Genomic DNA, 22,365 nt, shown 5'->3' with positions numbered 1-22,365 from the left:
AAGAAAAAAAAAAAAAAAAAAAAAAAGTTATTTTATTGCACAATCACAGCATGGAACAGAAGAGGATCAAGTCGTGCCTCGTGAACTTGGTTCCCTGGGGACTCAACAATTTCAACGCTAATTCTTCTGTAAGCAGGGGTGTGGAGTCCACTGACCTAATCTTCAGTGCAAAAGGATAAGGTCATCTGTAACATGTTACACCCATATTCAGGGAGCCTCCCACCCACCCCCCAATCCTCCACTGTGACAGGGGGTGAGGGATCCTCTCCCCACACCCACTGTCACAGCTGTCCAGTGCTCTGCCCACACAGCCACATCATTCATTTACAGCAATCTGTGAATGCAGATGGCTTGTAGTTCTTATCAGCGTCTAGCTAGATAATTGACATTTCCTGCAGTTGAGTAACTGTCTGCCCGTATGGAGGTATGGGGCAGACAGCTGTAAGGAGTGTCTGCAGGAGCCTGACATTGCACCCGCGATCTGCTGATCACGGGGCAATGCTTTTCAGGCTCCATTGTAAAAAAAAAAAAAAAAAAAAAAAAAGCACATTTTTATATGCAAAATCATGTGCATTTATTATTTTTTTTTTTTTTTTTTTACAAAAGTCAAACTTCGCTTTTAACTACTGCAGAGTACGCAGATGCCAGTGTAGCAGAGTGTGGGAGCATGCCCACAGTAGCCAGCTGTAACTGCTATTTCTATTCCACAATGCCAGCCTTTTTCCTGGTGCTGTGTAGCCAGGTAAATAGTGATTTATCACATAAGGCAGCCAGCAAGAGCCACTGCTATTTCTGCACTGCAACTGACATTGCTTACATTACAAATAAGGCAGTAATGTGTTGTATTGTGTTAGCCATAGATGTGAGTAAGAAACCATGCCTGAAGAAAGAAAACCAATGGTTTCTGAAAGCTTGCACCTCAAAGAATATTCAGGTAGTCACATGAAAAGGTATCACTTATATTTCTACTTTTTAATGACAAATAAGAGGAGAACAGACTTTGTTTACATTTACTTAAAGTGTCACTAAAGCCACATCATAAAAACTATCAATAAATATTGTATTACATGCTGTTCATACTCTCTCAGACACTATGGGATTCATTTTCTGTATTCTGCAAAAAACCTGGTTGATCCTATTGCTCTCTATCTCCACCTTCTGTCCATGTCCCAAATTCAGCTAGAGACTTTGCAGCTGTGGTGGCAACTCTGCACGTGCTCAGTTTTCAGTGAGTTTCTATGCTGAGCATTTCCTCCCTGTCACATCTGAGCAGCCCATGTGACTATAGAGTCACACATGTGGGCGTATACACAGTGATAATTGACAGTCCACTCCCTGCCTTCTCCTCCATGCCCACTAACCAGCTAAACACAATAGGGATGAGATATTACACATAGATTTATGGAGGCCTCACCTTCCTCTGCTGGAGGGGCGTGACACAGCCTGTAACTGGCAGAAATCCACCCACACCATGTTGTTATTTCCACAAAATAAAGATTTGATTTCAAATATATATTATGCATGCCAATTTAAAACAGAAGGATCTCTGCAAGAATGCAGTATCACTAGAGAAAGTGGAAGCAGGGTACTGTGTATAAATGTCATCCAATAGTAGAAGCATCGCTGGTTTGGGAACAGCCAGATAGATTTGGGCCATAAAAATATACTTTCAAATCCACAGACAGGAGCAAAGTGTGTGGATGCAGCTGGGCTGCCAGAGAGACACTCAAAAAAATATTTGATTTCAAAATATATACCGTATTTTCCGGCGTATAAGACGACCCCCCAACTTTTCCAGTTAAAATATAGAATATGCATAAAACAGTGTAAGTGGATTAAACTTTTCCAAATTCACTCTAAAGCTGAAAGGAAGTATAAAACAATAAATCCATGGGAGCTGCCATGCTCCACAACCCCCCTCCTTGTATCCCAGTCCCCTCCACAGTCACCCTCCTTGTATTCCAGTCTCTTCTACAGTTTTCCCCCTTACTTGCACAATACTCACATTCCCCTTTACAGCCCCCCCCCCCTTACCTTACACAGCAGATAGAGGATGCAGCATGTCCGAGCATAAGGCAGGAAGTGTCCATCTTTCCATTTAACAGGCAAATTGGTTGCTAGGACCGCCCCTAGCAACAACAAATCACAGGCTTTTTAACTTGGACAGCGGTGGAGGTAGGAGCGGGGGAGCCTGGATGGCAGTTCTGTCAGCTTAGGCAGTCCGTGTGGCATAGCTGAAGTGCTCTCACTCCCCCACCGCATATTCTCCAGTTCGGCTCCCCGGCGTATAAGACGACCCCCGACTTTTGAGAAGATTTTCCTGGGTTAAAAAGTCGTCTTATACGCCGGAAAATACGGTATATAAAAATTGTATGGCAATTTTAAAGCAGTTTATTGATATTATTTATTTTTACTTTATATTCCAAAGGCTGTTTTTCTTATTTTGAACATGTAACCAGCAGCAGAGGAATAGAAGCTCCTCCTGCTTAGGTTTCCATGCAGACAGGCTGTGAAAGATCTGGGTCATGTGACAGCTGTATATAGATTAGGAAAAAGGTTCTTAGATGTTTGTTTGTTTTTTAAATAATTACAGTGCCATCATCCACATACAGAAATAGAAGGGACAATGTAAGTTAAACAGTGTGTGTTTAGTATCACTTTAATAGCCAACTCCAGAAAGGCTAAGGCCTCATGCACACAGGGCGTTTTTACAGCTGCTGTAAGTAGCGTCAGGCGTTTTTTTTTTTGCAGCTTAAAAACGCCCCTCCATGTTATTCTATGGCCTCATGCACACACAGACGTTTTTGAGCTGTAAGTGGCATAGGCGTTTTTAAGCTGCAAGAACCCACGACCTGCGCGTTCTGAGGACCAGCGTTACAGCTGTAAAAACGTCTGATGCTGCTAAAGGCTGAATAACGTTGCTATAACGTTGCTTAACGTGCGTTTTTTTTCTTCCATTCAAAATCAGGGGTTCCCTATGGGAGCCTATTGATTTGAATGGAAGGCGCACCGCAAGTCAGATCAGGATGATCCGACTTGCGGCGCGACTTGTGCTGTGAGAATCTTGAGGGGGAACTCCACGCCAAAATGGGAAAAAACGGCGTGGGGGTCCCCCCCAGGTTCCAAACCAGGCCCTTCGGTGGTTGTGGGGGTCTGCGGGCAGAGGGCTCATCGAAATCTGGAACCCATTTTTAACAAGGGGGCCCCCCAGATCCCGGACCCCCTCCCTATGTGAATGGGCATGTCTGCGCTATGGGGAGTGGCAAGACGGAAGCCTTTTCTTACGAAGGAAAAAAAAAAAAAAACAAGCCGGGCAAAATTTTGCAAAAAACACATTTGAAGTCTCGTAAAAGCATGTGGGAAAATGTGTTATGATCTGATGAAACCAAGGTTGAACTTTTGGCCATGATTCCAAAAGATATGTTTCGTGCAAAAACAACACTGCACATCACCAAAAGAACACCATACCCACAGTGAAGCATGGTGGTGGCAGCATTATGCTTTGGGGCTGTTTTTCTTCAGCTGGAACAGGGGCTTAGTCAAGGTAGAGAGAATTATGAACAGCTCCAAATATCAGTCAGTCAATGTTGGCACAAAACCTTCAGGCTTCTGCCAGAAAGCTGAACATGAAGAGGAACTTCATCTTTCAGCATGAAAACGACTCAAAGCACTACATCCAAATCAACAAAGGAATGGTTTCACCAGAAGAATATTAACATTTTGGAATGGCCCAGACCTGAATCTGATTGAAAATCTGTGGGGTGATCTGAAGAGGGCTGTGCACAGGAGATACCCTCGCAATCTGACAGATTTGGAGTGTTTTTACAAAGAAAAGTGGGCAAATATTGCCAAGGCAAGATGTGCCACGCTGATAGACTCCTACCCAAAAACACTGAGTGCTGTAATAAAATCAAAATAGTTTAAGGGTATGCACACTTATGCAACCAAATTATTTTAGTTTTTTATTTTTACTTCCCTCCACCTAAAAGACTGCAGTTTGTTGTTCAACTGAGTTGTACAGTTTATAAGTCACATTAAAAAGTGGAAAAAGTTCTGAAATTATTTATCTTTGTCTCAATTTTTTACATCACAGAAACCTGACATTTTAACAGGGGTGTGTAGAATTTTTATATCCACTGTACATAGTTAGTCCATTTGAAAAAAAAAAAAAAACACAAGACTATCCAGTTCAACCAATAGCGAGAGAAAAAAAAAAAAAAACAGACACAAAATAAAAACCTCTATATACACTATCCTATACCCACAGTTGATCCAGGGGAAGGCAAAAAAAAAATCCTCTACGCTGCTATACTGGTCCCCGCAGTGTCCTCTCCCCCATGCTGCAGCGGTCTAAGGTCCTAACATTATCAAGACCAATGCAGAGTCTATAGCCTTACACTGGATCTAATGATGCTGAGGACAGTCTACCTCTAGACCATGGAGAGCACCATCATTCTCTACGGCTACTACTCTGTTTAAAAAGAAAAATTGACCAGAACCAAACAGTTAGGCTTACCTTGGTTAAGGAATACTTTGAATGGCAAATTATGTTTCCGCGGTGAAAATGGATAAACTGTATGTGTTCCAGTGGAGGAAAGTGCACTTCTTGCAGGGCGATAAAACCTAATAGGAAAAAAAGGTTATGGTGAATGAATGCAAAACAACCCAGATTTTTCATTAAAGGATCCCAAGAAATTGTGGGTGCTGCCGGACAATTCAATGTAAAATACTAAAAGCTTTACCCAATAATTCTGCATAGAACTGGCAAGGGTCTGATAGAGAACAGTCTCTGGTATATAGTATATACTGTATATTTATTTTTTGATGTACACATGTAATAGGTCCACGTGCAGCACAAGATACCGTGGTCACCAGGTTTATTGCAGTGTTGCCTAGCTGGCTGCATGTATGGAAGTATGGTAAAGCTGAACACCAAACCGTTCAAGTGGAACTAAACCCTTCCATCCAAGGAAGCTGCCATCTTAGCCTCTGTTAACTACTCTATTTTGTTTTGGGAAATAGTTTAATTGGTGGTATATATAGGCCATTTCCTCTGTCAAATGATTGATCTTTCTTGAGGCCTTTGGCTCTCCTAATGTGAGGACAGAAGACCACCTGACTGTTCCTCAGTAGCATGCAAGGTGAATGAACGAAGACACAGACTAGGTATGTTCATGTTCTGTGCAGAATAGTACACACTAAATGGAACCCAGCGGTTGTAGTCAAACCTGTGGAGAACTCTCTCCATACATAACTGTTTCTGGCTCTTTTGTCCAGTCATGTGACAATCAGCATATTATCTGTCCTCGAGTTGTCCTTATTGTCATACAGAATGGTAATCACATAGTGACATGTGACCACTGTTCTGTTCAGCAGGAATGAGATCCCAGGCTGGCGTGACCATGCATCCCCAGTGGTTGTGCCCATGATGCCCTGGGCCTACAGAAAATGGAGTGAAGTATGCTGGGCTTCCCTGCAGTGGTACTCTATTCCTTGTACTCCTACCCTGGGACATTGCTGGGAATATAAAGAACAGGGGAAGACAAAGCAGCCTCCATGATTTCACAATCATCTCCAGTGACTGACCGAACTGAGAATTTCATTGTAGATAACCATGCCACTTGTTTCCAAATGGCCTCCAAGTCTCCTCCAAATCCGTTCTTGGATGTTTTACTAGTCCAAATAACCTGACCGGGGAACATTAGGTAAAAGCAAGCATAGTACTCATGTTTGTGACAAGAGCTTATGGGACTTTAAGTTATAGAACTTATCAAAAGTATGCAGCCTTGTATGGGGCAAAAAAAAAGTGAGAATAATTGCACTAGACAGAGGTAGTACATCAGAAGGTTGAAAAAAAAAATGGGAACATAATAATATATATATATATATATATATATATATATATATATATATATATATATATAATATATACCGTATATATATAATAATAGCCCATTGTATAAAGATTACACATCTGAGTGATTGACACCACTTTTTTAATAAATGTATAGGACTATAAAAGGAATACAGAGGTGACCGTTCTCCAATCCCAGCCTGTTCCTTGGACAGTGAAGGAGAAGCAGCAGCCTACTTAGGTCATCAATTTACTCACTCTGCTCTCTACTCCTGTCAGTATGTTCCTTTTCAGCACATTTACTAGCAGCTAGATTAGCTCCTAGTGCTGCCCCGCCAGCTCCTAGTCTAAGCACTGTTGCATAGGGAACTGAGGAGGCTAATATGAAGTAAATTTCACGTACCTAAACTATCTGCAATACAAAAATAAATAAAATGTTTTACTAAATAATACAGAGCTGCAATAATTTGAGCATTTCAGAGTTACCTTGAGTTCAGTTTAAATAAACACTGAACACTGAAAAATGACTGCAGATAGAAATGAAAACCAATAGACGAATGTATCTGCTGTATGTGATCCTAGAAAATAAATGGGGAAATGTTCCTTTTCTTCCGATCCTACAGACCAATCAGGAAGTGAGAGGAAAAGGTTTCCAATTTGAAGGAACCTCCTTTTGTTTTGGACAGGGAGGTCTGGAGCTCTGTCAGGTTTTTATTGCTGTCTGTATTTCACCTTTCTTCCTGTTCTGACACATATCACACATCAGTGTCAGCTTCCCTCCGCTTCTTCTTTTTTTTTTTTTTTTTATACTCCCGCCTGCATTCAGTAGGTGCGCAAAAATCTCCCACAATGTTTCCCAGGATGCCCAATATTGCCTGGCAAATCACCTAGAGTTCTGTTCCCCCAAGTGCCAGCCTCAGCCTCACAGTTTTATTTCTCACAGTTTATACAATGGTAAGATGCAGTACAGGTAAATACAAAACTGTACTCCTGTCACATACACTATTTGCCATCATCACTTCAGCTTCTATACAGCTTTCTTAATGTGTATGCATTCAAAATCTATTTTCTGTTCTTTTTTTGTTATGTCTCATTGTGTACAATTGTCTTAGGAAATAATACTCTGTAAATCTGATTCAGTTTGCTACCTGGAGATCCTGCCAGCAACATCACTTCCTAGTCCAGCTGCCAACGCAATGATTTTAAACAATACAGGCACTTATTTTTAATCCAAAAGGGGCCAGCCTAAAGTGATCTAGCAGGACATCATTTTCTGACTAAAGTCCCATTTTAAGCCGGCCATAGATGGATCTAATCTCCGCATTGGTTTAGCAGGGAGTGGCCAAGATTCAATCTATGAACCAGCCTGTTGGGATATTTTTTTACATGCGATTACTGCTGGTGGCTATAGCCACTAGCTGTAATCATTGTGTTCTTCTAGCCAGGAAGGCTCCCCGTTGGCAGAACACAATAGCGATGTGGTGGAAGGAAATCGCATAATCTATGGACTACTTTAGAGTGGTCAGCATTAAAACAGGAAGTGTGGTAACTGGCAGGATCTCCAGGTAAGAAACGACATCAGGGTCGCAAAAAATGATTTACGTAAAGTGGACCTTCACTTCTGGGAACTACTTCTGGGCATTTCTCCCCCCTCTGCAAGGTATTTATTTATTTATTTTTGCTCTGACCCCATTACCCGCTGCCTAAGTGAGAATGGACTTGTTGCTGCTCCTGCAGCCTCCTGGGGTAACTCCCTGCCTCTAAGGACTCACAGTAACTGGTGGACAGGCCTGGCACATGTCATTAGAGCCTGGCTGCAACAACAAGGAAGAGGCCTCTTAATGACCTCAGAAGAGGGGAAGATGGTGGTGCGGCACCAAAGAAGTGGACGGTTTCCGGGCAATGCTGGGGCAGGTGAGTATGTGAATTGAGGAGAACCGATCACAACAGGTAAGAGGGTAGTGAAGTTCCTCCTTAACCACATCCCGCCCAGCCTATATCAGAATGACATCCGGGTGGTGGTTTCATTATCCTGACCTGTCGTCATCCAGCAGAACAAGCAGCTCGCGCGCAGCGTGGCGATTAGTAGTGTGGTGTGTCGTTCTGACACACCGCATCTCTGAACCCAGTAAATAGCCTATAACGTAGGCTCTTTACCATTTGATCAGCTGTGTCCAATCACAGCTGATCAGATCGGGACAAGGAAGTTCCGGTTATCAGCTTTTCTCTATTCGTGCTGACAGGGCGTGAGTAGAGGAGAGCCGATAAACGACTTCAGCGCAGACCCATCAGCGGTTCCCACAAGGATGCCCACCTAGAGTGCCAATCAGTGCCACCACATCAGTGTCCGTCAGTAAAGGAGAAAACTTACTTATTTACAACATTTTATAACAGAATCAAAGCAAAACTTTTTTTTTTTTTTTTTTTAATTTTCAGTCTTTTTCTTATTATTGGTTTAGCAAAAAATACAAAACCCAGTGGTCATCAAATACCACCAAGAAAGCTCTATTTGAGGGAAAAAAAGGATAAAATGTCATATGGGTACAGTGTTGCATGACCGTGCAGTTCTCAAAGTGTGACAGCCCCAAAAGTTGAAAATTGGCCTGGGGGTAAAAGTGCCCAGTATTGAAGTGGTTAAAGAGAAACGTCAGTTATTTATAAAACAATTAAACGTTGGCTGCCACAAATACTATAGCTGCTGACCTTTAAAAAAAAAAAAAACAATTAATCACCAGGCCAGAAGTCCAGCTCTGTCCTCACCCAGGCTGGTTCAGGTCCCTAGTGCCAACATCTTGCTTGTGGTAAGCCAGCTGTGACTTTCTGCTGTTTCAAAGCTAGCTCCCCACTGTGCATGTGCTGTGCTTTTGGACTGGTCCCGCAGTCTCCTGGGATAGGTGATGTGTTATAGGAGGTTGCAGGCAGACTTATGCCCTTCTCGCCTTGTTTATTGTTTTATTTATTACAGATGCTTATATAAACGCTATCAATTTACACAACACCTTACATCTATTGTACACTGACATCAGTTGCTCAATGAGCTTACAATGTAAGCCCCCTAACTCACACAGGAGTCAATTAAAGCGGTTGTAAACCCTAGAAGAAAAAAAAAAAAACCTGCAAGACAAAGGCATAATGGGCTAGTATGCATAGCATACTAGCCCATTATGTGTAACTTACCTTAGAACGAAGCCCCGACACGGACCCCCGGACATCGCTGCGGGCGCTGCCATGATCCCTCGCCATCTCTTCCGGGTTCGGCGGCTCCGACGCGGTGATTGGACGGAAGAGACGGCTCCGGCGCGATGATTGGCCGGAGCCGCGATGACGTCACTCCCGCGCATGCGCGCGGGAGTGATTTTCCGGCAAGCTCCCGGCAAATTAATTGAAGGTCCCCCCGGACCTTCAGAGCGCATGCGCCGCTCGCGAGAGCGGCTGCATGCACTGTAAATATCTCCTAAACCATGCCGGTTTAGGGGATATTATTTGTACCTACACAGGTAAGCCTTATTATAGGCTTACCTGTAGGTAAAGGTGTCAAAAAGCAGGATACTACCGCTTTAACCTACCAGCATGTCTTTGGAGTGTGGGAGGAAACTGGAGTACCCTAGAGCAGTGGTCCTCAACTCCGGTCCTCAGGGCCCACTAACAGGCCAGATTTTAAGTATTGACTTGGGGAGATGCAGACTAGAGTACTGCAATCACTGAGCAGCAAATTATATCACCTGGGATGTATTTCAGTTATCTTGCAAACCTGGCCTGTTAGTGGGCACTGAGGACCGGAGTTGAGGACCACTGCCCTAGAGGAAACCCACAAAGGCACAGGGAGAACATGCTTTGGTGAAAAGAGCAGAAATAGGAGCGGGTAGCTGTCAGAAAAAGGTATCAGCTTCCAGAACAAAAAAAAATGCAATTATTGGAAAGGGGGTGAAGGAAGGAGGATGAGCAGAACTTTAGGTGACACTGTACACAGTGCTGCAAGATACCACAGACAACACAGATTCTGGATGTACATACACTTTATATTTGATGAGGCATGCAGTGGGGTTGATTTACTAAAACCGGAGAGTGTAAAGTCTGGTGCAGCTCTGAATAGTAGCCAATCAGCTTCTAACTTCAGATTACTTCTGGCAAAAAAATCCTGGAAGCTGATGGGCTACTATGCACAGCTGCACCAGATTTAGCACTCTCCAGTTTTAGTAAATCAACCCCACTGCATGCCTTATCAAATATAAAGTGTATGTAGATCCAGAATCTGTGTTGTCTGTAGTATCTACATACACTTTATATTTGATGAGGCATGCAGTGGGGTTGATTTACTAAAACCGGAGAGTGTAAAGTCTGGTGCAGCTGTGCATAGTAGCCAATCAGCTTCTAACTTCGGATTACTTTTGACAAAAAATCCTGGAAGCTGATTGGTGTCTATGCAGAGCTGCATCAGATTTTACACTCTCCAGTTTTAGTAAATAAGTGTATTGTGCTGGCTCTCTGCCCATCCCCCATGTTGCAGTGTGTGAGGACTGGATGGACACAAATAGCAATACTTTGTCAGGTAATCCCCCTCCCCCTTCTATGTGTGTATTCCATCCCTGGATTCACGATTCTGCTTCATTTCCACAGCTCTCTTTCCTAGTCAGCTTATATAAATTATATAACCCCCCCCCCATTATACATGCACCGTTCAGTCCTCCAGCTACTACTGTGCTGCTACAAATCCCCCCCCCCCCCCCTACTATGTAAGGGGGGACTCGTACTGTTATCAGCCCAGAGAGTCGCAGCTTTCCTCTCTTTCTGCGTCTGAGCTCAGTGAGAGTGTCTGCACTGTGTGTGTGTCTCATGTCTCTGTCACCCATGTAATTATCAGTCACTCACCTTACACCCAACTTTACTGCGTTATACGTCAACCTTCCTATGGGAGCCGCCATCTTTGTTGTCATTACGCTCAGGACCCCGGCACGTGATATGTAGGGGCTGCCCTGCGGGATGCCTGTCTGCAGGGAGGGTGTAGTATGACAGACGGTGCAGTGATGTTACCCAGTCCAGCTGACACATAGATCATCACTGTGCGGTGCTGATAACTAATCATTGACCTCTGTCCCATAAAGGGAATCGTATTAGCAGCTGCTGGAATGAGATTGCAGATCTTAGTGAAAGTTTGTAATAGTTCAGTATGTGATAGGATTGCATGGACATGGAAAAAGAGCAATCCAGAAGGATGATCTTCATTAATCAGACCCATATTGGGGTGGAAACGTGTGGAGAATCCAACATTCAACCCTTGATAAATAATACCCCATCTTATCCACTTGCCTTCTGGGCACTTTTACCCCCTTCCTGCCCAGGCTAATTTTTGAATGACAGTTGCACAGTCATGCAACACTGTACACATAAGAAATGTTTATTAATTTCTTACATACATAGGGCTTTCTTTTGGTGATATTTAATCACCACTGTTTTTTTTTTGTTTGTTTGTTTGTTTGTTTGTTTGTTTGTTTTTCTAAACAAACAAAACAAGACCAAAAATTAAAAAAAAAAAAAAGTTTTCATAGTTTGCTATAAAATTTAACAGGTAATTTTACTCCTTCACTGATGTGCACTGATGAGTACTAATTGGTGGCACTGATGGGCACTATAAGGTGGCACTGATGGGCACTAATAGGTGGCACTGATAAATCAGTACTAATGGGCACTAATAGGTGGCACTGATGGGCACCAATAGGTAGCACTAATGAGGCGGCACTGATGAAACAGCACTGATAGGTGGCACTGGTAGACAGCACTGATATGTGACACTGATGAGGTGGCACCGATGGGCAATGTTGAGACTACACTGATAATCAATACCGATCCTTTATCATATGCCGGTTATGGGCTTTCTTCTCATCTCCTTGCACTGTCAGCGTGGGAAAAGAAAAGCCGATAACCATCTTGTGTTTACATCCGTAATCAGCTGTCCTTGGACACAGCTGATCACGTGGTAAAGGGTCACTGTGATTGGTCCTTTATCCTTATCTGTGATCAGCTGCCCCCTGCAGTGCGCCGCCCACGTGCTGCAGTGGGCGCATTGGCAAGCCGATCACGGGAGGAGGTCCATGTACGCCCTCCCAGCAAAATAAGCCCATTGTAGCCATCTATCGGCTTTAGTAAGGGTGGAAAGTGGTTAAAGTGGGACTTAACATAAAAAAAATGGGAACAGGCAAGTTTTTTAATGCAGAAGAGACGCTATGCCTCCTCCACATTAAAGCAATTTACATGCCTATCCACCCCAGTACACTGAGCTGAGTGACGTTATCTAGGCCCGGGAAATGAAAAAGGGCAGGGATTTTTTTTTTCTTTAATCCGCTGTGGTGATAAAAAGAAAAACATAAAAACCATTAAGTGAATAAAAAACATTTATGTGAACACACACTAAAAAGTGCATTTAAGGGTGTGCTTTGTCCACCCCCAAAGTGGTAGGAATTCTCCCTCATCCCCAGGTGTGTAAGGCTTCTGACAGGGACACAGGGTAGGACATGTTCCACCCTGCTAGAAGGCCTGGTGGACCTCTCTTCTTGTGGCCAGCCGAAGCTAACCACCAAGTACTAGCTTGAGAGGCTCCATCAAAGAAAGACCTCCAACAGGTTCTGGGAAGGAAGGAAGGAACCCAAGAGCCACACATCCTCCCTCTAGAGGTCAGGGCAAGCTCAAGGACTCACATCCTCCATCCTATTGATAAAAAAAAACACACACACAAAAATAAAAGTGACAAAATGTGGAGAAAAATAAATAAGTGGCTGTGCAATGTGCACTGGCTATGCCCTGAGGCCTGGTAAAAAAAATTGCCCTGGACATAGCCAAAAGGCGCAGTGCAGAAAAAAAAAAGTTTTTGGTGCTGTGACCTTGTGCCTTTTCAAGCTGTGAGGTCCCACACCCAAGTGTTACTAAGAGCACCCCTAGGATGACCACCCCCAGGGGGCACAAACGCTGTGGATTCCCTTCCTTCCCAGCCCATGGTGAGACAAGGCAGATATATTCAAATCAGGATTAACGGGGCCCATCCAGTTTTCCCAGGGGAATTACTCCTGTGCTCCAACTGCTTTTGGGCACCCTGGTTTCTTTTCCAGCCGGTACTAGCAGGCATACTATATAGCCAGCCTTCCTGGCCCCCCAATTAGGCCAGGATGATGGCTTAGTACCCCTACTGGACACTGATAAGAACAGATACTACAGTTGGTCTTAGCCAAAAGGCAGAGAATTGATGTTCGTTGGGATCCACCCAGATGCCTGACCGCAAGTTGACTTAGCCTCTCAGCACGCAGCTGAAAGCCTGAGCCAGCAGTTCCCGCCCCCTCCACAGCCTGGCGCTCCAGTGACCACTGAAGGAGCAGAAACGACAGCCGCTGACTGCTCTTCACTTACTGAAGACTAAGAACTGAGTGGTCAGCAGTCATGCGATCAGACTGATGCTGCAGCTATATAGGTAAGTATAAATGTTTATGTTTTTTATATCCCAAGCGTCTCCTTTAAAGGGGAAATTATACTCACCTTAAGTGCAGCACTGCGGTGACCCAAAGCTCCCTCAAGCCGCTGACATCTTCCTATACTGAAATTTTATTGAATGTGTTCAATATAACAAGAGAGATAAAAGTGATACAAAAGTAATGTGTAAACAAACTATCAATGAAAAATGTTAATATAATGTGTATATATATCAAATTGACCGCGCTCATAGACAACCAATGATAACGAAAAATTCAATATGTGAAAAAACAGTGCTGATAAAGTCCCACTAAATATCTCCTTATTCCTAGACAGTGAGATGATAGACAATCTTCTCCAAGACACTTCACTCCAAAGATTACCCATGAGAGTAAAATTTCCTTCCCCGATAATCACATGCACAAACCACTCACCAGATGTATTTCACTCCCACTACAGGCAGTCAAAAACAGCATAAAGATAAATCCATGGAGGTCTTGGGTTCATCAGATGAGGTATTTATTGGGGGTATATGAAAATCATTTGACTCCAACAATGTGGGGATAGTGTGGTCCCCCTCCATTTTCTTTATCTTTTGACACTTTTACTTTGGTGCATTTATTTTTCACTCTTGACGAAGCTTATTTACTAAGCAAAACATGTAGAGTTTTAATTTTTTGGGAGCACCAATATGATTTGGGGTACAGTATGGTTTGTAGGGAGGGTGTTTCTATAGGGTTGGCAGGCTTTACCAGTGCTAATGGCATTCAGTTTTTTGATGAGGTAGGCTTGACCAGCTTTTCTGGCCTTCAGAAATAGACTAGGCAGGACAACATTTGTCAGTCTATTTGTTAGCCAGCCATCCTACTTTGAGAGCAGTAGATATTAGGAAGGCTTGATGAGCAAGAGTAGCCAGCCAATTTAATAGTGTGTAGCTATCCAGATTCTGACAGGTCATATCCTCTGAGACAGACTTGACAAGAGAGCTTATGAGAGAGAGATTTGCTATGAGGTTTGAACAGCTTTTTTAGCCTTCAGATTCAGACCAGGCAGGCAATATTTGCTGCTTCAAATGTCCGACAGCCACTAAGCTTTGTGAGCAGTGAATATACAGATACTAGCTCCAGTGGATAGCTTTACTACAAGAGAATATATTTAGGATCAATATGAACCAGAGAGATAGATCCTTACAGCTTTCAGTGTCATTTATTAGGTAGACTTGATGAGTAAGAGTAGCCAGCATAACCAGTGGTGTGCAGCTACCTAGTTTTTTATAGACCATCTTGTCTAGACAAGCACAATTTGAGACTCCATACAAAAGAGTAATTGTCTTTTATTTTTTCATTGTCTATCCTCTCTTTTGCTTTGATTATTTATTATTGTGTGCACTCAATCATCAGTATACTATTGGCCAACCAATAAACCCACCCTCCCTTTTTGTACACGCATACAGTCCAATGTTTTATAGGTATGAATAAAAGTTATATTTTAAATACCTATGGTATATGGTGCGTAAGGGAATGCACCCTTCATTCAGTGTAGTTTCAATACCTGCCATTGCCAGAGGGTTTGCAGTGTCTCCCAGCACAGTCTCAAGAGCATGGAGGAGATTCCAGGAGACAGGCAGTTACTCTAGAAGAGCTGGACAGGGCCGTAAAAGGTCCTTAACCCATCAGCAGGACCAGTTTCTGCTTCTTTCTGCAAGGAGGAACAGGATAAGCACTGCCAGAGCCCTACAAAATGACCTTCATGAGGGTGGCCTGAGGGCATCTACTGGGCCCTGTGCTCACTGTCTGGCATCGTGGAGCTCAATTAGCATTTGCCATTGAACACCAGAATTGGCAGATCCGCCACTGGCGCCCTGTGCTTTTCACAGATGAGAGCAGGTTCACCCTGAGCACATGTGACAGATGTGAAAGAGTCTGGGGAAGCCGTGGAAAATGTTATGCTGCCTGTAAGATCCTTCAGCATGACCAGTTTGGTGGTGGGACAGTGATGGTCTGAGAGGCATATCCATGGAGGGACGCAAAGACCTCTACAGGCTAGACAAAGGGCACCCTGACTGCCATTAGGTATTGGGATGAATTCCTTGGACCCATTATCAGACCCTACGCTGGTGCAGTGGGTCCTGGGTTCCTCCTGGTGCATGACCATGCCCGGCCTCATTTGGCGAGTGTATGCAGCCAGGTCCTGGAGGGTGAAGGAATTGATGCCACTGAATGGCCCCCACGCTTGCCTGACCTAAATCCAATAGAACACTTCTGGGACATTATGTTTAGGTCCATCTGACGCCACCAGGTTGCACCTCAGACTGTTCAGGAGCTCAGTGATGCCCTGGTCCAGATCTGGGAGGAAATACCCCAGGACACCATTTGTCGTCTTCTTAGGAGCATGCCCTGATGTTGTCAGGCATGCATACAGACATGTGGGGGCCAAACAAACTGTGTTACTGCGATTAAATTTTAGCAAAATGGACTAGCCTGCTGCATAATTTTTTCACTTTGATTTTCAGGGTGTCTTTGAATTCAGCATTCTGTAGCTTGATAACTAATTTCCATCAAACATTGTGGCATCCTTTCGTTCCTAACACATTGCCCAGTCCATATCAGTATAGATATCCGGCATGATATTTTCCCCCATTGAGATCAGATGTGTTTTCAAAGTGTTCCTTTAATTCTTTTTGAGCAGTAAGCTTGCTTAAGTTTTAGGCCTGTGTGGGCCTTAGGGCCCTTTCACACTATAGAACCTAACAGCACTATATGTGGCTTATAAAAATGCATAGAGCATTTTTATTGTGTCAAGCTATATTTTTTACCACAGTACAATGCTTTTTTAATGCGTCTCCATTGATTTCTACAGAAGGTGCAATTTGTGCACACACAGTACACACAGTACACAAACGATGTTGCATGCAGGACATGCAAAAGGCTGCACACAGATGTGATAGGTACATAGGATTTCCAGGGAATTACTTAAATGCACTTTTGTCAGTCTGGAAAGGCACCTTCTAGTGCTGCAAAAACGCATACGTGTGAAAGGGCCCTAAATCTTGAGCGAGAAAAAATTTGCAGACACTAAACTTGTTCTCGCTCGAGAAGAGACGCTTGAGAGGGGACATGATAACCATTTACAAATACCTCAATGATGATTCCAAGGTAGGGAAAAAAAATGATTCAGTCTCAGGGAGTGTAAGAGGACACGTGGCCACACAATGAGATTGGAGGAGAAACCGTTTAACCTTAAGCTGCGCAGGGGATTTTCCACTGTCAGGGCAGTAAGAATGGGGAACTCCCTTCCACAATCGGTGGTGTCAGTGGGGACTATTGATATTTTTAAAAGATTATTGGATGTGCATCTTAATAAACACAATATACAGGGATATGGGAAATATTTACTGACACACACACACCCAGTTTGAACTGGATTGACTGTTGTCTTTATTCAACCTTACCTACTATGTAACTATGTACAGTGCCTTGTGAAAGTATTCGGCCCCCTTGAACTTTGCGACCTTTTGCCACATTTCAGGCTTCAAACATAAAGATATAAAACTGTAATTTTTTGTGAAGAATCAACAACAAGTGGGACACAATCATGAAGTGGAACAAAATTTATTGGATATTTCAAACTTTGTTAACAAATAAAAAACTGAAAAATTGGGCGTGCAAAATTATTCAGCCCCTTTACTTTCAGTGCAGCAAACTCTCTCCAGAAGTTCAGTGAGGATCTCTGAATGATCCAATGTTGACCTAAATGACTAATGATGATAAATAGAATCCACCTGTGTGTAATCAAGTCTCCGTATAAATGCGATATTCTCAGAGGTCCGTTTAAAGCGCAGAGAGCATCATGAAGAACAAGGAACACACCAGGCAGGTCCGAGATACTGTTGTGGAGAAGTTTAAAGCCGGATTTGGATACAAAAAGATTTCCCAAGCTTTAAACATCCCAAGGAGCACTGTGCAAGATATAATATTGAAATGGAAGGAGTATCAGACCACTGCAAATCTACGAAGCCGTCCCTCTAAACTTTCAGCTCATACAAGGAGAAGACTGATCAGAGATGCAGCCAAGAGGCCCATGATCACTCTGGATGAACTGCAGAGATCTACAGCTGAGGTGGGAGACTCTGTCCATAGGACAACAATCAGTCGTATACTGCACAAATCTGGCCTTTATGGAAGAGTGGCAAGAAGAAAGCCATTTCTTAAAGATATCCATAAAAAGTGTTGTTTAAAGTTTGCCACAAGCCACCTGGGAGACACACCAAACATGTGGAAGAAGGTGCTCTGGTCAGATGAGACCAAAATCTAACTTTTTGGCAACAATGCAAAACGTTATGTATGGCGTAAAAGCAACACAGCTCATCACCCTGAACACACCATCCCCACTGTCAAACATGGTGGTGGCAGCATCATGGTTTGGGTCTGCTTTTCTTCAGCAGGGACAGGGAAGATGGTTAAAATTGATGGGAAGATGGATGGAGCCAAATACAGGACCATTCTGGAAGAAAACCTGATGGAGTCTGCAAAACACCTGGGACGGAGATTTGTCTTCCAACAAGACAATGATCTAAAACATAAAGCAAAATCTACAATGGAATGGTTCACAAATAAACATATCCAGGTGTTAGAATGGCCAAGTCAAAGTCCAGACCTGAATCCAAATCAGAATCTGTGGAAAGAACTGAAAACTGCTGTTCACAAACGCTCTCCATCCAACCTCACTGAGCTCGAGCTGTTTTGCAAGGAGGAATGGGCAAAAATTTCAGTCTCTCGATGTGCAAAACATACCCCAAGCGACTTACAGCTGTAATCGCAGCAAAACGTGGCGCTACAAAGTACAGTATTAACTTAAGGGGGCTGAATAATTTTGCACGCCCAATTTTTCAGTTTTTTATTTGTTAACAAAGTTTGAAATATCCAATACATTTTGTTCCACTTCATGATTGTGTCCCACTTGTTGATTCTTCACAAAAAATTACAGTTTTATATCTTTATGTTTGAAGCCTGAAATGTGGCAAAAGGTCCCAAAGTTCAAGGGGCCGAATACTTTCGCAAGGCACTGTAAATCATAGCTATTATTAACCACTTCAGTACTGGGCACTTTCACCCCCTTCCTGCCCAGGCCAATTTTCAGCTTTCAGCGCTGTCACACTTTAAATGGCAATTACACGGTCATGCAACATGGTACCCATCTGACATTTTTAAAATAATCTGACATTGGTCGTATTCAATCACCACTGTGTTTTATTTTTTTGCTAAAAAAAATGAAATAAGACTTGATATTAAAAAAAAAAAGTTTTTCTTAGTTTTTAAAGAAAAATATCTAAATATGTAATTTTTTTGCTTCACTGATAAACAGTGCCCTGAGTATCAGTGTAAACAGTGTGCTACAGCCTTGCCGGTTATCGGCACTCCTTTCCTTTCCTCACACAGACACAGCGCACGAGGACAGGAATGCCTATTGGACACAGCTGATCACATGGTAAAGGGCCATGTGATCAGCTGTGACCGAATGACACAGCAGTCACTAATAGGATATTGATCTCTCTTGTATATTGAGTTCCTGCAGAAGTTAATAATTTACATGTATTTGCAATGCTTTATGGAACTAAGGCTTGAGAACTACTTTCAAGCTTATATTTTAGTAACAGTATGTATTCAGAAAATGGCTTCTTGCATAGAAAAAAGGGAAGTGTCGCTGGCTTGGCTTAGCCACAAATTCGTTGAAATGTCATTAGAAGTAAGAATAATACAGAAACAATATCCTATTAAGAACATTTATAGGAAGTGCTCAGATACATAGTCATAAAGTGAGAGTACACTGCTTTGTACTATTATTGAAATCTAAGGTTGGAATACTCCTTAAAAAATATTATTGCTTGTAGAGTCAGAAATTTAGAAAAAAAATTAAAACATTTTTCTAAAAAGAGAAAGTCTTGTAGTTTTGTGCAAACCACAAAGGCTAGAGTCTGCAATGGAGTAATGGTTTAGCTAGCAGAGTTACTGATTTTAAAACAGGTTTGTATAATAATGTTATATATACTGTATAAGGCTCCTTTCACACGGCCGCTCCGTGTGAAAGGTCCGCTGCGGGACTTTTTTTTTTTTTTCCACGGAGCGGATGACATTTCTGTCATCCGCTCCGTGTGCCCGCATATCATCCTATCCGTTTGCGGATGATATACGGACATAATGTAAGTATATGGCACTGCGGATGTCAGCGGATGACACCGCTGACATCCGATTTTCCTTCCTTTCCGTTTTTTACACGGAAGGAAAAATGGGGTTCTGTTCCGTTCGTAAAAACGGAACAGAACTGACAGGAGGAAAATCGGGTGTCAGCGGATGGTATTCCGCTGACATCCGCAGTGCCATTCACTTACATTATGTCCGCAAACGGATTGGATGATTTGCGGACACACGGAGCGGCCGTGTGAAAGGACCCTATGTGTTTATAGATTTACAGTATGTTTTTTTTACATGATTGAATTTGTCTGGTTTTTGATTTTGTCTGATTGTTGAGAGATCCCCAACAACTGTTGGTAAGTTTATGGAATGTGTTGGGCACATATTATTAACCCCATGTCAAAGGCACAGTTTAATTGGAATTCTATATGGAAAGTGTGACGTCAATACTAAATTACATATATTTAATGGTACCAAAATTCCTCTTCTGAGGAACCTGATCAGATAAATTTAAATCTTAGGAAAAATGAAATTGCAATTTAAAGGAGAAGTATAAAAAATATTTTAACTTCCTCCCATCCGCGCTATAGCCGAAGTACGGCTACAGCGCGGACTCACATTTTCGGGAGGCCGTCTTTAAACGGCCTCCCAGACAGAGCCTCCCCGCACGCTCCCGCGAGCGCGCATCTGGGAAAATCTGTGTTGGCCGTGTCGGACCGTCCAATGAGAGATGATCTCATATGTAAACATATGAGATCATCTCTCATCGTCAGCGCTCCTTCCTCACACAGAGACTGCGTGTGAGGAAGGAGGAGAGCCGATCAGCCGTCGGGGACACAGAAGAATGTAATCAGGGCACTGATCACCAGTGCCCTGATTACACAAGGTACATTAAACACACTAACTGCCCACCATCAGTGCCCACAGTGCCCGCCATCGGTGCCCCCCATCAGTGCCCATAGTGCTGCCAGTCAGTGCCCATCAGTGCCTGCTCATCTAGGCACTGATGAGCACTGACTGGCAGCACTATGGGCACTGATGGTGCTGCCCATCAGTGCTCATCAGTGCCGCCCATCAGTGCTCATCAGTGCCACCCGTCAGTGTCAATCAGTGCCACCCATCAGTGCCGCCTATCAGTGCTCATCAGTGCCGCCTATCAGTGCGGCATATTAGTACCTCCTCTTCAATGCCCATAAGTGCCACCTCATCAGTACCCATCAGTGCCGCCTATCAGTGCTCATCAGTGCGGCATATTAGTACCTCCTCATCAATGCCCATAAGTGCCACCTCATCAGTGCCCATCAGTGCAGCCTATCAGTGCCCATCAGTGCCGCCTCATCAGCACACATCAGCGAAGGAGAAAAATGTATTTATTTTCAAAATTTACTCGCAGAAAATAAGAAAAACCCAGAGATGAGTAAAAACCACCAAAAGAAAGCTCTATTTGTGTGAAAAAAATGATAAAAATTTCATATGGGTACAGTGTAGCATGACCGCGCAATTGTCATTCAAAGTGTGAGAGCACTGAAAGCTAAAAATTGGTCTGGATGGGAAGGGGGTTTAAGTGCACAGAAGGCAAGTGGTTAATGAAGGTGTAGAGTTCAGCCTTAAAACAATATTGTCTTTCTTTGTTTAAAATGTTTTGTGATAAAGAAGTGTGGGTGTTAGTACACCAACTATATACATATGACAACATGTTTGCACTGGCATTAGGCTCCGGAGATAGGGTATCCGAAAGTTGGAGAATGTGGGTTTCATGGTATGAGGCGCAAAAAGATACACTTTAGTGACACTACTTAGCATGAGAACTATGTCTAAACTGATATTAAGACTAAACTTTTCCTTTCTTTTTTGTTGACTCCATTTGTTCGTTGTTCCTTAAGCTAGCCGGAGCTTGACTTCCTATCTAGTTTACGTACTATGTCTACCATTCTTCCAAATGCGGGCTAAGGCCCCCTGGTGTGGTCGTTTGGAATTAATAAAGTTAGAGTTAGAGGTCATGGACTTGGCACCTTATGGTGTGGAGTTGTTTTTCAGGGGATGGATTTGGCGCCTTAGTTCCAGTGAAGGTAGCTCTTCAGTTAATATAGTTCGCTCACCCCCCCCCCCCTCTTTTCTGACCTGCCAGGCTGCATGCCCGGATAAGGGTCTGGTATGGATTTTGGTCCAGTGATTTGTGCACAGGTCCAAATCATTTGGTGAAAGGAGGATTATGGTGTGGGGTTGTTTTTCAGGGGATGGACTTGGCACCTTAGTTCCAGTGAAGGTAGCTCTTAAGTTAATATAGTTAGAGGTCATGCTCTGGTCTTGTTGTGTCTTGTAATTTGTATTCTTGTAATACTACATTGCAGAGTTTGTTTATATGTTCTTTGTTATATACCCAATAAAAATGTATTGAACTTAAAATGTTTTGTGAAATTAGTTTACTTCAGTTGTTCTGAAACCACGGGAAGTGGGAAGGTTCTGAGTTAAGGTGTCAAGAGCTCAGAATACATATATATATATATTTTTGCAAAATATTTGCTAGGCTAGAGGAAACAAAAGGGATTTTAAATATAATGTAGTGAATTAGCTGTGAATTTACAGTCATACTTCAATCGTCTGAGTCTGATCTACATTTAAGCCAACAATAAATAACTTCTTGTTGGAAGTGCCTGTGGTCACATGGTTGCAGGTTTGGAGGGGATTTTGTGCATCAGATTGATATAATTGCCCTGGACTGACTCCAATGTGTACACTAAATGGCATATAGGTAAGGGCGGGGCCACCTGGCAGCCCACCCCCCTTGTAACGTCACAGACCAGTGCATGCTGGGCTGGTGATGATGTCACAAGGGGGCTGGGCACCCAGGTGACGTTGCTAGGT

At 43.0% G+C, this 22,365-nt stretch overlaps 1 protein-coding gene across 1 annotated transcript in view; it reads right to left on the bottom strand.

Annotated features, from left to right (window-relative positions):
* Window positions 1-10,835, bottom strand: part of NFU1 (NFU1 iron-sulfur cluster scaffold) — a 75,886-nt gene extending 65,051 nt beyond the window's left edge. Inside the window, exons 1-2 of the mRNA XM_082254894.1 lie at window positions 10,724-10,835; window positions 4,517-4,623 (exon numbers count right to left, since the gene is read on the bottom strand). Coding sequence (XP_082111020.1) covers window positions 4,517-4,623; window positions 10,724-10,788 — 172 coding nt within the window. The 5' untranslated portion in view covers window positions 10,789-10,835. The remainder of the gene's footprint in view (window positions 1-4,516; window positions 4,624-10,723) is intronic.
* Window positions 10,836-22,365: the final 11,530 nt, after the last annotated feature.

The sequence above is a fragment of the Pelophylax lessonae genome (genome assembly GCF_965119305.1).
Source record: "Pelophylax lessonae genome assembly, chromosome: 4".
NCBI classification, from domain to species: domain Eukaryota; kingdom Metazoa; phylum Chordata; class Amphibia; order Anura; family Ranidae; genus Pelophylax; species Pelophylax lessonae.
The sequence above is the reverse complement of the archived record's forward strand: the minus strand, read 5'-3'. Positions and strand labels throughout refer to the sequence as shown.